The sequence below is a fragment of the Mastigoproctus giganteus genome, chromosome 11 (assembly GCF_048544385.1).
Source record: "Mastigoproctus giganteus isolate SK-2022 chromosome 11, ASM4854438v1, whole genome shotgun sequence".
Lineage (NCBI taxonomy): Eukaryota > Metazoa > Arthropoda > Arachnida > Uropygi > Thelyphonidae > Mastigoproctus > Mastigoproctus giganteus.
The window spans coordinates 100,531,025-100,545,483 of record NC_143585.1 but is presented as its reverse complement, the minus strand read 5'-3'; the positions used below and the strand labels follow the sequence as shown (position 1 = coordinate 100,545,483).

At 38.3% G+C, this 14,459-nt stretch overlaps 2 protein-coding genes across 3 annotated transcripts in view; one reads left to right on the top strand and one right to left on the bottom strand.

Annotated features, from left to right (window-relative positions):
- The window catches only part of Cdc23 (cell division cycle protein 23), a 268,183-nt gene that overhangs the window by 222,543 nt on the left and 31,181 nt on the right, over positions 1-14,459 (top strand). For both annotated transcript variants that reach the window (XM_090385187.1, XM_090385186.1), the window contains exon 14: positions 11,579-11,695. In XM_090385187.1, the coding sequence (XP_090241313.1) occupies positions 11,579-11,695 (117 nt within the window). The remainder of the gene's footprint in view (positions 1-11,578; positions 11,696-14,459) is intronic.
- The window catches only part of LOC150078292 (DALR anticodon-binding domain-containing protein 3-like), a 325,092-nt gene continuing 315,774 nt past the window's right edge, over positions 5,142-14,459 (bottom strand). Inside the window, exon 20 of the mRNA XM_090385185.1 lies at positions 5,142-5,263. Within this exon, the coding sequence (XP_090241311.1) occupies positions 5,209-5,263 (55 nt within the window). The 3' untranslated portion in view covers positions 5,142-5,208. The remainder of the gene's footprint in view (positions 5,264-14,459) is intronic.

Genomic DNA, 14,459 nt, shown 5'->3' with positions numbered 1-14,459 from the left:
TTCACATTTTTTTAGGTTTCATTTTATATTAAATAAGCGACCGCGAATAGCAGGGATTTACTGTATTCACAATACGATGGTGTCTCTGGAGCGGATTAATATCGTAAAGTGGGAGTCCACTTTATATTAAGGGAGGCAGCAAAGGAGGTAAGCAAAGCCTTAGCCATAATTATGAGAGCATCTTTGGATTCAGGATACTATGCACATCCCAGACCCTATGGACTGGAGATGTGCAAATGTAACCCCAGTTCACAAAGGGGAATTAAAGAGGACATGAGTAATTATGGACCTGTTAGATTAACTTCTGTTCCCAGGAAAATAACGGAGTTACTGGTTAAAGAAATAATGCAGGATCATCTAGACAGGAATGAACTTATACTGTAGCCACAGTATGGATTTGTTAAGGAGCATTCTTGTCTGACCAGTCTGATTGGATATTATCATGCAGTAACAAAAGAACTGGATGTAAAAAATAATTTTGATATATACTTGGATTTTGAGAAAGCTTTTGATACTATTGCACATAAAAGACTGCTCTACAAATTGGAATAGTGTAGCATTAATCACAAATTAGTGCTCTTGATTAAGAGATGGTTGAGTGGGAGAAGACAGACAGACAGTGGTTATTAATGGACTATGCTCTTCATTGACTAATGGTATGAGTGAAGTCACCTAGGGCAGGGGTGGCAAACCCATGTCATGCGTGCCCAAAGTGGCATGCATATGGGCAAGCAGAATTCAGAGCGCCCCAAAAAATTTTCAAACTTTGAAACATCACTCCAGGAATCTACCTTGAGTAGTGACCTGCATGTGCCTGTCCTGTCTGCCAGGCATGTAGTGACATCACACCATTCAGTAAATATTTGTATTCAATGTCATGCAGTGATTTGTTTGTAGTCAGATTAGTGAGGCGTACTGATGAGACTGTGACAAACTTGTGTAATTAAATGTCTCGAATATCACCTTCCGAGGGACACATGAGGGTAGTTTTTTAAAAGATATAGCTAATTTTGGCACATACCCAAAAAAAGGTTCGCTACCCATGACCTAGAGTTTGGTGCTGGACCTATTGTTTTTTTTCTATATTTATTGATGATATTAATGAGGGCATATCAGGTTTAATGTCTAAGTATGCAGATGATTCGAAGGTTAACATTGTAGTTAATCACAGTATGGTACTGTAACAAGATCTAGACAAATTAGGCAGATGGGCTGAGAAATGGCAATTGAAGTTTAATATTGACAAATGCAAGATATTGCATATGGGGAGCAGTAATACCAAATTGTGCAGTCAGATTTGAAGTTCTATGATTAGCAGGAACAAAGAAGTGATTATCCCTTTGTATAAGTCATTGGTTAGGCTGCATCTTGAGTACTGCATACAGGTCTGGACACCTCATTTTAGGAAGGATGTACTGCCTGCTGGAATGGATGCAGAGAAGGGCAGTGAGATTAGTGAAGGGAACAAAAGGGTGATCTTACCAAGACAGGCTTCAGTTCTGCAAACTGCAGCATCTTGAGACTATGCACCTGCAAAGTGATCTGATTGAAGTTTTCAAGGCTTAATGGATTGAACAAGCTCAGTGCTAATGGAATCCTCCCTCTTGCTCAGACTATATACATGAATGGGCATAAATTCAAATTGAGGAAGGATGGTTGCAGGACAGATGTGAGAAGGATTGTATTTAGCCAATGGGTATTTGACTGTCATAACAAACTTCCATCTGTTGTGGAAGTGGGCAGTGAATAAATTCAAGGAAGAACTAAAGAAATTATTGGAGGGGATGGGCAAGTGATGTGGAAGGTTGTTATGTGGGTTTTTTGGATGATGCTTTATATGCTCGCTTCCTTGCATTGTGTGCCACTATGCAAGCAAGTGTTATTATATAATATTTTATATACATTATTATTATATAATAATTATACATACATTATTATTATTATATAATAATAATGTTATAATTAATGGTCCAGGTTGGAAACTTGATCATCATTATCATTCCTACACCTCTGAACTCACCCCTAATGATTTCCATTTGTTTGATCCACTTAAACAACAACTTGGCAGAAAATATGTTTTTGATGATGATGCAGAGGTTGAAAATGGTGTATATTACCAGTTATGACAACTGACATCTTTCTACACAGCAGATTTCCAGAAGTTGATAAAGCAATGGGAAAAGTGAGTGTAAATATTTTTGATGCTTATGTTGAGAAATAAAGGAATGTATAAATCATTTTCTTGCTTGCTTCTCTTCCCCCCCCATTCCTTCTTGGTTTTGACTTACTAACTCTCCCTCATATTTCATCCCTGATTTTGCAAAACAACTGGTTGTTAATGCCTCTATATTGGGAGCAAAAAAGGAGAAATAAAGACTTTATATTAGTTAACTAGAAAGGTATTTGAAAAGTTACTCACTGCTTCATTAGCAACTCTATTTAATGTCAGGTGTCAAAACAAATTGTTCTTCCCTAAGTGCATGGGGTTATTAGACCCTACGTGCCTACATTTTAAAAATCAGCAAAAAATATTTTAAAATTGTTTGCTTTTTTTTGTTGCCAACTATATTTTCAATCTTTTCTGAACAAAACTGTGAAAAATCCATTTTTTTACATTAAACACATTTTTAATTAATTTTTGAAATTAAAATTCCCTTCCAGCCTGTCCTTAACAGGAGTGTCCACTACATGAAATGTGAAGCGTGCACAACAACAGTTTGATTCCAGTCGATGCTTCAATGTCACAAAGCCTGAGAGCATTACCAATGTAGCCAGCTTGCTATCAATAACTAAGCGACAGGTGCCAATCAGTTAATTCATGAATTTTCCCTAATATTTTAAAAATTAACAGATTTCTGAATTTTCAGTGGAGAAATCAAAGAAAACATTTTCAAAAATAGCTATTAGAAGTTTCAGCTGTGTGGACGGAGTAGAGGAAGAGCACAACTTTCCAAAATATTTTCTGGGGTCTCATCAACCCTGCATGCCTTACTCGGCATTAACATAGTCACTTGAGGGCTAAACATTTACTGCAGCATTCCTTTTCTTTTCTAGTCTTCATATAGAATCCACTGTCTTTGTTCCTTCTCAACTGCATGAATGAAATCATTATTTACCCCAAAAAGATGTCCTTTCAATTTTTTTTTTTTATTTATTATTATTGTTATTTTGGGAAATCAGTATACTAAAGTAATCCAAAGGGTCCATATCTGAAGAGTAGATTTTGTGCGTGAAAACCGTTTATTCATGGATTGTCTCTATTGGGTTCTATGGCTTGTAGCCATTAATTTATCTTGAAATTTTAGTAGTGAGCAAGAATAATATTTGCTTATAAATGGATCTACTCTTTTGAAAGTAATCAATATTTCCCCTTTTTTGCTCTGCGCCTCTGTAGCCAGGAGCAGCAGTGTGTAGCACATGGGCAGGAGCAGCAGTGTGCAGCACATGCTTCTTGATTAGACCGGGGTTTGAGCCCATGACCACCAAATACAGAGGATGCGGAAAGGTCAGGGAATGACCACCGCATATCCCCGGAGCAATATGGCCTTAGTTGTTAATGCTCCTAAAAACCAAATAACTAACTAAGCTTTTTTGCTCCCAAAAAAATGGTGTCATTGTGTTGGTAGTTGATGCTGATCTTTAAAATATCTTAGAGCAAGCAGTTGCTTTGTGCAACCACTCATAGACTGTTAGATCCAGATCATAATATTGAATCCAAGTTGCATCCATTGGCTGAAATTTGTTTCAGTCCTAGATAAATTTCACATGAATCGTTTTTGCTCTGTTCACCTCTCCTGGTCTATGTAGTAATTAAGGCATGTGATGCAAGAAAGCAAGTTATGTAGAATCAGCCCAAAAAAAAAAAACATCCATTCCCTCTAAACATTTGTCCAGTTCTTCCTTGAATTTATTTAAGCTATCAACTTCCACAACAACAGACAGAAGTTTGTTCCAGCAATTAACTACCTGCTGGCTGAAAGCAAATTTCCATACATCTATTCTATAACTGTCTTTCCTCAATTTGAATTGATGCCCCTCAGGTTCATAATCTGAGCACGAAGAAAAATCCCATCAAAATTGAGCCTGCTTAACCCATTCAAGTCCTTATACACCTCAATCAGATCACCTCACAGGTGCCTAGTCTCCAGATGCTACAGTTTGCAGAACTTAAGCCTTTCTTGGTAAGACCACCCTTTCATTCCCTTCACCAATCTTGTTGCCCTTCTCTGTACTTGCTCCAGACCTGTACGCAGTACCCAAGGCGTGATCTGACCATTGCCTTATACAAAGGGATAATCATCTCCTTTTCCGTACTAGCTAAATTCCTGTATATCATTGACAATACCCCTTGACCTGCTCTGGCAGCCTGTCTGCATTGCTCAGAAAATTTCATATCTGACTGCACAATTACTCCCAGGTCTTTTTCATTTTCTTATTTAAATCTTTTAGTCCATTCATTGAAATTTTTTTTTCATGCTTGCTTCTTTGTGTGCAGTATAGTGGGACTCATTCACAAGATATGTTTAGTGCAGCAGTTCCCAAACTGTGCGGCACGGGATATTATAAATTTTTGAGGGAAATGCAGCGATACTCAATATCTGTCAGACACTGCAAGAACTACTAGCTCAAGGTAGTTCACAGTTTCAACATTACTTAATAAGTTGTTTAGACCCAACTACTTTATAAACAGAACTGTTAGGTATTTCTTTTGGCCTAGTGGTGCCGTGAAAAAATTACTGACACTAACGGTGACGTGAACCAAGAAAGTTTGGGAACCCCAGGTTTAATGTATTTTCCATTGTAATCTTATCTGATGAACTTTCAAACTCAGATTATGGGCAACATTTCTGTTTTCTGTGGTTGACAGAGTCGTATGGGGTGGGAGAGGAGATTCTGTTTCTGCATGGATATTTTTTCTCTTGTGAAATTTATGGTTTTGATGAATATAGTGTTTTATTCCCAACACACAGTATTCTAAAATAATATCACAAAAATTTGGTTATGTAATTCTATATTATCATGTTTATTTTATTTTCAAATAATGAAATATGTGTAGATCACATAATTTTTCAAATAAAAAAAAAAATAAAAATAAAAAAATTTTCTTGTTTATACTCTGGCACAACCACCATGTCAGAGGAGTTTACAATAGATAATCAATACAAACATTAATCGTATTTAGCAGTCACGGGCTGAACCCCGGTCCACTCAAAGAGTGCTTGCTACAGCACTCTCTCTCTTGATCAACTTGGCTACATCAGGCCTAAAGTAAAGATATAAAGCACAGATTTACACTTTATTACCTTAAAAAATTTTCTTGTTTATACTCCGGCATGACCACCAGGTCAGTAGAGTTTACAATAAATCATCGATACAAATGTTAATCGTATTTAGCAGTCACGGGATTGAACCCCAGCCCACTCAAAAAGGTGCGTGCTGCTGCACTCACGCTGATGACAACTCAGCTATGTCAGGCCCCTCATATATACATTTCCAGAAAAATTCTCTGACTCCATGTGCTGATGGAAATAAAAAATTAATTTGTTAAGATGGAAGCTTGTTTAGAAGACCTTTATGCCAAACACGATCAAAAGCCTTTGAGATGTCAAGAGCAACTACTTGTGTTTCACCGAACCTTTCCATTGAATTAGTCCATAAATGGATAACATAAGCCAGAATATCACAAGTGGATCGACACTGGTGATCGCTGATCAGACAGAAGGTTTCTAGGTAGTTTAAGAGTTGGTGGTTAATTGATTTCTCCATTACTTTAGAAAGAGCAATGGGACGATAATTGGATGGGAGGGATTTGTCACCCTTTTTAGGGACTGGCTGGATATGAGCACATTTCCAAGCAGAAGAAAAAACACCTTTGGAATAAGAGAGTGAAAAAAGGCGGCAAAGAATAGGAGTAAGTTCAGGAGCACAGGTTTTGAGAACAAGTGGAGAAATACCATCAGGACCTGGAGCTTTCTTAGCATCAAGATTCATCAAAATCCTTCTGATATCCTTTTGAACGGAAGACCACAGGAGGCATTGAATGGAGCGTGTTAGGAATGGTGGGAGGTGTTTTACCAAAATCATTAATATATGAGCTGGAAGAAAAATGGGATGCTAGCAGGTCAGCTTTATCCTTGGCTGAAGTGACAACAGTACCATCTGGTTTGGACAGAGGTGGGAGCAGAGATGGGCAAAAGTTGCGGCCAATAGCTTTGGCAAGAGACCAGAATGCTCGGCTACCATTAGGGCAAGAAGCAAGTTTTCTACTCTTAGCCTGTTCAAACTCTAGTTTGGACTGATTAATAACTGCTTTACAATTGTTGCGAGCTTTGGTGTAGGCAGAAAATGAAACTGAAGAATTAGAAACAAGCCAATTACGATATGCAACATTCTTCTCTTGAACAGCCTTAGCACATTTATTGGAAAACAAGGTTTAGATAAAGGTCGAGATTTTAAAGTGGAGTGTGGGATAAAGGATTCCATTCCTGCAAGAATAATTTCACGGACACGATCTGAGCAAACGTTTACATCAGAAGTTTTGAAACAGTAACCCGACCAAGGAAAAGAAGAAAAGAAGTCTCGCAGGTCATCCCATTTTGCATTCTTGTAATGCCAAACAACACGAGGTTGGGAATAGACATGAGATAAAGGTTCCATTGGAGAAGAGACAATTACCAAGTTGTGATCTGAAGTGCCTAAAGGACCTCTCACTTCGACCGTGTACTTAGAAGGGTTGTTTGTGAGAAAAAGATCAAGCGTATTGGCTGTATGATTAGGATTGTCCGGTATTCTTGTAGGTAAATGAACAATCTGTGCAAGGTCATTAGTAATTGCAAAAGCCTCAGCATCTCGACCTACTGGGTCGGTGTGACTAGAAAACGGAAGCCAGCTGGAGTTGTGAACATTAAAATCACCAAGGAAAATTACCTCACTGTTAGGAAAGTTGGACTGGAGAAAGTCATGTTGCAAAGAGATGAAATCAAAAAGCTCCAAGTGATTAGTGGAGTTGGGAGAACGGTAGAGACAACAGATGAATTTGGCACAATGAGGTAGAGAGATTTTAAGCCAGAGAAGATCAAAGAGAGGAGATTCCAAATTGCCAAGTCTCTCACAGGGAATATCAGAACGGATATATGCACAAGTACCACCTTTGAGGCGAAACGAATCATACAGCGAATAATTTGGGCATCTGAGATGAGCAGTAGTTGAATCAACCGATAACTGAGATTCTGTCAGAAAAAGTACATGGGGTTTGGCAGACTGCAAGTGGAAATGGACATCATTGAGATTAGAATTGAGACCATGTATATTTGTGAAATGAATTAGGAAGTGCTTGGGAGGTTTAGATCTTTTTGCAGATAAGCTTGCTCTATTAGTTTGACAATTCATGGTGTCTTCAATAGTAAGAAAAAGTGGGTGGGACATGCTGTATGAAGTAATGAAATTTTTGGATATGGCGTACATGTGGTAAGAATATACCCAGATCCTTGACATAACGTGGTCTCGATAATGCTCCCCGCATACACACTACTCGGACTCCCTCCAGTCACTATCTGGCAGAGTAGAGGTAGCAAGATTATACACTAGCTGATCCGGAAGCCTCCTAGAGAGTTACCAATAGGTTCGGTCCGGTGTACTAACTAGCGGCCGGCCTGCGAACACCGTTTTAGAGCTGTACCCTCGAAATGTAAGGAATATTGGATCTCGCCACGACGTTCATCATAACCTCAAAAGTCATCAATCATACTGCATGATGGAAAAGATAGGGAAGGGTTGACCGGAACTTAGCGGGTTCCACCACTTCAAGCCTCCAATAAGCAAAGTGGTGGTATTTCACCGGTTGATGAGAGTCATCTACCACCTAGTACTGCCTGGTAACATAGAGGGGCGGCGTTCCTCCATGTGGTGTGGGCGCCACACCTCGACCCCTGCTTATGTTGGTTCACACCTGTGTGGTCACCCACCATGTACTTGTGCATGGAGGTTATACCCAGGATTACTAACAGTCCCACCAACGTGAAGGTGCAAGCAGAGGATTTGGCTGTCACATACCGTCAGGACTTCGCCGAAATTGGGTCCACTTGACTTGAGTGTCACCTGAATATCAGTTCCAGCAGCGTTTTAGACTCCCAGGTAGCAAGTACAGCTTGTCTGGCATATCTGAGAGAATGTCTGTGAAACCTCAAGGACCACTTTTGCTTTTGTAAAGGCGACTACGGCGGTCTGAGACAGTATTTAAATTCTATACGGAGGATTTAAATTCTATAAGTCACAAAGGAGATTAGGCAGGCATAGGCAGATTATGAGAAATCTTTGGCAAAGGATGCAAAGGAAAACAACAAAGAGATCTTTACCTATGTAAACTCTAGAAGAAAAGGGATGAATCAGATTGGTCCACTGGATATTGATGGTTCAATTGTTGATGATCCTGCTCAGGTGGCTAACAAACTAAATGAGTATTTTGCATCTACATTTACTCATGAGGAGTTATTCAGGGAGGGGGAATGCCAGAGGTGAGTTAAACTCTGGCAGTGAGCTAGATGATTTTGTAATAACTGAGAGGAAAGTGGAGGAGAAATTGTTGAAGATAAACATAAAAAAGGAACCCAGGGTGGATGGGATCTATCTAGTTATATTAAAAGAAGTAAGCAAACCCTTAGCCATAATTATGAGAGCTTCTTTGGACTCAGGGGAAGTACCCATGGTCTGGAGATGTGCAAATGTGACCCCAATTCACAAGGGAGGATCAAAGGGCAACGCAAATAATTATAGACCTGTTAGTTTAACTTCTGTTCCAGGAAATTAATGGAGGCACTGGTTAAAGAAGCACTGCAGTATCATCTAGACAAGACTTCAGTTATAGCTCGGACACAGCATGGTTTTGTTAAGGGAAAGTCTCCCCTGACCAATTTGATTGGATACTATGATGTGGTCACAAAGGAACTGGATGCAGGGAATAACTTTGATATTATATATATTTGGATCTTAGAAAGGCTTTTGATACTCTTGCACATGAAAGACTGCTGAACAAATGGGAGCAGTGTGGCATTGGAGGCAAATTGCTGCTATGGATAAAGGGATGGTTGAGTGGGAGAAGACAGAGAGTGGTAATCAATGGACACTGCTCATTGTGGACTAATGTTATTAGTGGAGTCCCTTAGGGTTCAGTGTTGGGTCAATTGTTGTTTTTGTATTGTTAAATGATATTGATGATGGTATATCAGGCTTAATGTCCATGTTTGCAGCTGATACGAAGATTGGCAGGGTTGTTAATGACACTAATGACAGTATGCTGTTGCAACACAATATAGAAAAGTTGATTGATCAGATGGGCTGTGAGGTGGCAAATGAAGTTTAATATTGACAAATGTAAAGTACTACATATGGAAGCAGTAACCCCAGAGTGACATATCAACTCTGTGGTACTACACTGACAGTGGTAGAGAATGAAAATGACCTGCAGGTTGGGTGCCTCCATAGCCAGGTGGGCAGGAGCAGCAGTGTGTAGCACATGCTTCTTGATTAGACCGGGGTTTGAGCCGATGATCACCAAATACGGAGGACGTGGAAAAGTCAGGGAATGACCACCGCATATCCCCATAGCAATATGGCCTTAGTTGCTAATGCTCCTAAAAACCAAATAACAACAACAACCTGGTAATTGTGCAGGCAGATATGAAGTTTTCTGAGCAGTGCAGACGGTCTGCAAGAGTAGCTCATAGTGTCTTGTCAATGATATACAGGAATTTTTCTAGCAGAGATAAGGAGGTGATTATCCCCTTGTATAAGGCAATGGTCAGGCCACACCTTGAGTACTATATACAGGTCTGGAGGCCTCATTTTAAGAAGGTGTAGAGCTGTTGGCACGAGTGCAGAGAAGGACAACAAGATTAGTGAATGGAACAAAGGGTTACTCTTACAAAGAAAGGCTTAAATTTTGCAAATTACAGTGTCTGGAGACTAGACACTGTAATTTGCACCTGCAAGGTGATCTGATTGAGGTGTATAAAGCCTTGAATGGTTTGAGTATGCTCAATGCTGGTGGGATTCTTCCTCTTGCTCAGAATAATCATCTGAGAGGACATAAATTCAAATTGAGGAAAGTCAGATGTAGGATAGATGTGCGAAAGTTTGCCTTTAGCCAGCGGGTACTTGATTGGTGGAACAGACTTCCACTTTGTTGTGGAAGTTGATAGCCTAAATAAATTTAAGGCTGAGCTGGACAGGTATTTGGAACGAACGGGGGCTGAAATGGGAGTGGGTTTTTTTGGCTGATGCTGCATAAGCTTGCTTTCTTTCATCATACGCCTCTACTAATGCTAATGCTCTTTGAGTGGACCGGGGTTCAAGCCAGCCCATGTATGCTAAATACAAATAACGTTTGTATTGATGATTTATTGTAAATTCCACTGACCTGGTGGTCATGCTGGAGTATAAACAAGAACATCAATATTTTGTAAAAGATCACTCCAGATCAATTCGTTGAAACTGCCAAAAATCAGAGCACTATTTCTGATAGGTTGGAAAATTGTTATTTTTGGTTAAACCAAAAGAAAATCAAGTTATCAGTGGTATGTAATTCCCTCAGATTTTGTGTATAATGCTGATAATTTGGCTTTTCATTAGTCTGAATGTGGGTATATTTTCGAAGACACTAAATTGATCAAAAACTTACATTGAGAGAAAAAATAAACTTTTTTTTCCTTGCTAAAATGTGTATTTTCAAAAAGAAGGGTTCCTACATTAATACAAAAGAAATGCAACTGTGGAACATATCTTTACCAATGACTTCTCAGGATTACACCCCCCCCATCATATTCTGCTCCACAGATTATTCTTAGAAATAAATAGTTACTGAAGAAAACGATCTGAAAATTTATACATATTAACCACTGAACATTAAAGTGCCACACATATTTCGAATTTTCCTGGGAATTCTGGGACCTCTTTGGATCACAAATGTTACAGGCAAGCTGAGCATGTGTTTAATAAAATATATATTTAAAGTAATAAATTTATTCTTTACATAGCAATATGCTAGGATCCATGATCCACTTGTTTAAAAAAAAAAATTGTCATAAAATTTTAAGCAAAAAAAAAAAGAAAAAAAGAAATTGTGGAAATTTAAAAAACCACCAAATTTGTGAAACATCAAAGAAAATGTAATTTGCTGTAATTTTTTGCACCCCATAAAAAATTCACTGCTTTAGCAATAATTAATGCTCCTCACCAATCTAATCACCCTAAAGACCGGAATATAATTTTCAAGTGCAGTCTCGTGATATTCTTATGTATAGAAATGATATTCTTTTCCCTACTTGTGAAGGTTTAATTAATGTGTGTGTACACTGCATGGTGAACTTCATGTTTGATTGTATGATAACCCTTAAATCTTTTGTTTTGAACCATGCCTTTAACCCCCTCCCCAATTCTCTCAGTTACTCCTGAATTTTTGTTCCCCACCTATAAACCTTAGTTTCCATTTTTAAGACAATATTTACAACTGGTTCAAATCATTTTATATTTCTCATTGAAATGAATTACAATGAATTACTCTTTCTGTTACTATTTATTGCAGGCAATGGATCGTGATGAACAATGCCATGCTTACCGCTATCTTGGAAATTATCATTTAAAAAAAGGAAGGATAGAGGAGGCCTATGAAAACGCACAAAAATGCACAGAGTTTCCAGAGGTATGCCGTAATTACTAATGCATGTGCCAGCATATTTAACATGCTGACATGATTATTTTATGGTTTACTACTTCTACTAGATGTTATTCATTTTCATGTTAACTTTTGAGTAAATGTGGAAATGAATAACAACTAAACCTGAGTTTATTTCTTCCTCCATGCTTGAACAGGCTCTACATTCAAACAAGAGCTATGCTGTTTATTTTATATAAATATACATACCTGAGGCGAGAGTATCTATATTTTGAAATTTAGAATATTATTTGCTGTTTAATATTTGTAATCCATTAAAAGAGGGTGATATTTCTCTCTTTTAGTACTGTTATTTAACTGAGCATGAACTGCTCTTTCAAATTACAGCTACAAGACATTAGCATTAGCAAAGGCACATGATGCAAGAAAGCAAGCTTATATAGCATCAGCCAAAAAAAAAAAAAAAAAACCCATCCACTCACTCCATATGTTTGTCAAGTTCTACCTTGAATCTATTTAAGCTATCGACTTCTACAACAACAGATGGAAGTTTGTTCAAGCAATCAATCACCCGCTGGCTAAAGGCAAACTTCTGCACATCTATCCTACCATCTAACCGTCTTTCCTCAATTTGAATTTATGCCCTCTCAGGCGATTATTCTGAGCAAGAGGAAGAATCCCATCCGCATTGAGCATGCTCAAACCATTCGAGGCTTTATACACCTCAATCAGATAACCTCACAGGTGCCTAGTCTCCAGACACTGTAATTTGCAAAACTTAAGCCTTTCTTCGTAAAAGCAACCCTTTGTTCCATTCACTAATCTTGTTGCCCTTCTCTGTACTCGTTCCAACAGCATGGCTAATAAATAACAAGACTGTTGCAATAAACAAATATAATGAAATATTTCATACCTTACAAATTATCCCCTTAAAAATAATTGCCTTGGGCTTGCACACACTTTTCTATACTTTTCTTCCAAGCACAAAAACATTTCTGGAAGTTATCTACTGTAAGCTCTTTTAATACTTCAGTGGTTTTTTTCTGAATATATTCAGTGGACTGAAAATGGGTTCCCTTAAGTACACTTTTCAGTTTAGGGAAGAGAAAAAAAAAAGTCACAAGGGGCTAGGTCTGGTAAGTAGAGTGCATGTTCACACACAGAGACTTGTTTTTTTTTTTTTTTTTTTTTTTCCCAGAAACTAGTGAATGGAAAGCACATTGTGTGCTGAAACCTTTTTTTGATAGAGCATCCAACCATCCTTCCACAATTCAGGTCTCTTCCTTTGAATTTTTCATCAGAACTTCAACATAGTATGTTTGATTGACAGTCTGATTTGGTGGGATATATCCACTATAATAATTTCTTTAAAGTCAAAGAAAACAAGCAGCATGGTTTTCATATTTTGATTTTGATATTCTTGCTTTTTTTTGAGTCTTGGGGATTGTTTTGTTTTTCATTGCATTGGCTGTCTTTTAGTTTCTAGGTATTACTTGAAAAGCAAACTTAAAAAGTCAGGATCTTTGCCTTTATCCAGCGGGTAGTTGGTTGGTGGAACAAACTTCCATCATTTGTTGTGGAAGTTGATAGCCTAAATAAATTTAAGGCTGAGCTGGACAGGTATTTGGAACAAGCGGAGGGATGAAATGGGAGCTTTTTTTTTTTTTTTTTTTTGGCTGATGCTGCATAAGCTTGCTTTCTTGTTACTAATGCTAATCTTCTTCAGTTTTCTTCAAAACATCTCATTCATTCATTTTTATCAAATTTTTTGGCATCATCCTGGCACACACTTTTCTCATGCCTAAATTTTCAATTAAAATTTGTTTAACTGTTTCTTTGTCCATATTGATTTCTGATGCAACCATTCTAATGCTTAAACAACAATCACTTCTAATCAGTGTCCTTAGCCAGTCCACGTCAATGTCCTTAGAGAGAGGGCACTGAATGTCTTTCAAATTGGAGCAGTATGGTATTAATGGTGAGTTGCTACAATGGATAAAAGGGTGGTTGAGTGGGGAGAAGACAGAGAGTGATAATCAGTGGATGCTGCTTTTTTGTGGACTAATGTTATTAGTGGAGTCACCCAGGGTTCGGTGTTGGGCCCACTGTTGTTTTATATATTTATCAATGATATTGATGAAGGTATATCAGGCTTAATGTTGAAGTTTGCAGATGATACACAGGTTGGCAGAGTTGTTAATAACAGTAATGGCAGTGACTGCAACAGGATCTAGAAAAGTTAGGCAGATGGGTTGAGAAGTGGCAACTGAAGTTTAACATTGAGAAATGATGCAAAGTACTGCATATGGGTAGGAGTAACCCCAGAGAATGTACCAACTGTGTGGTACTACACTTAGGGTGGCAGAAAATAAAAAACCTTGGAGTAATTGTGCAGCCAGATATGAAGTTTTCTGAGCATTACAGAAAGGCTGCCAGTGCAGGTCAAGGGGTATTGTCAATGATATACAGGAATTTTGCTAGTAGAGAAAAGGAAGTGATTATCCCTCTGTATAAGGCAATGGTGAAACCACACCTTGAGTACTGCATACAGGTCTGGAAGCCTCATTTTAGGAAGGATGTAGAGTTGCTTGAGGGAGTACAGAGAAGGGGCAACAAAATTGGTGAAGGGAGCAAAGGGGTAGGCTTACCAAGAAAAGCAAGTTCTGCAAATTGCAGCATCTGGAGACTAGGCACCTGCAAGGTGAACTAGTTGAGGTGTATAAGGCCTTGAATGGGTTGAGCAGGCTCGATTCTGATGGGATTCTTCCTCTTGCTCAGATTACGAACCTGA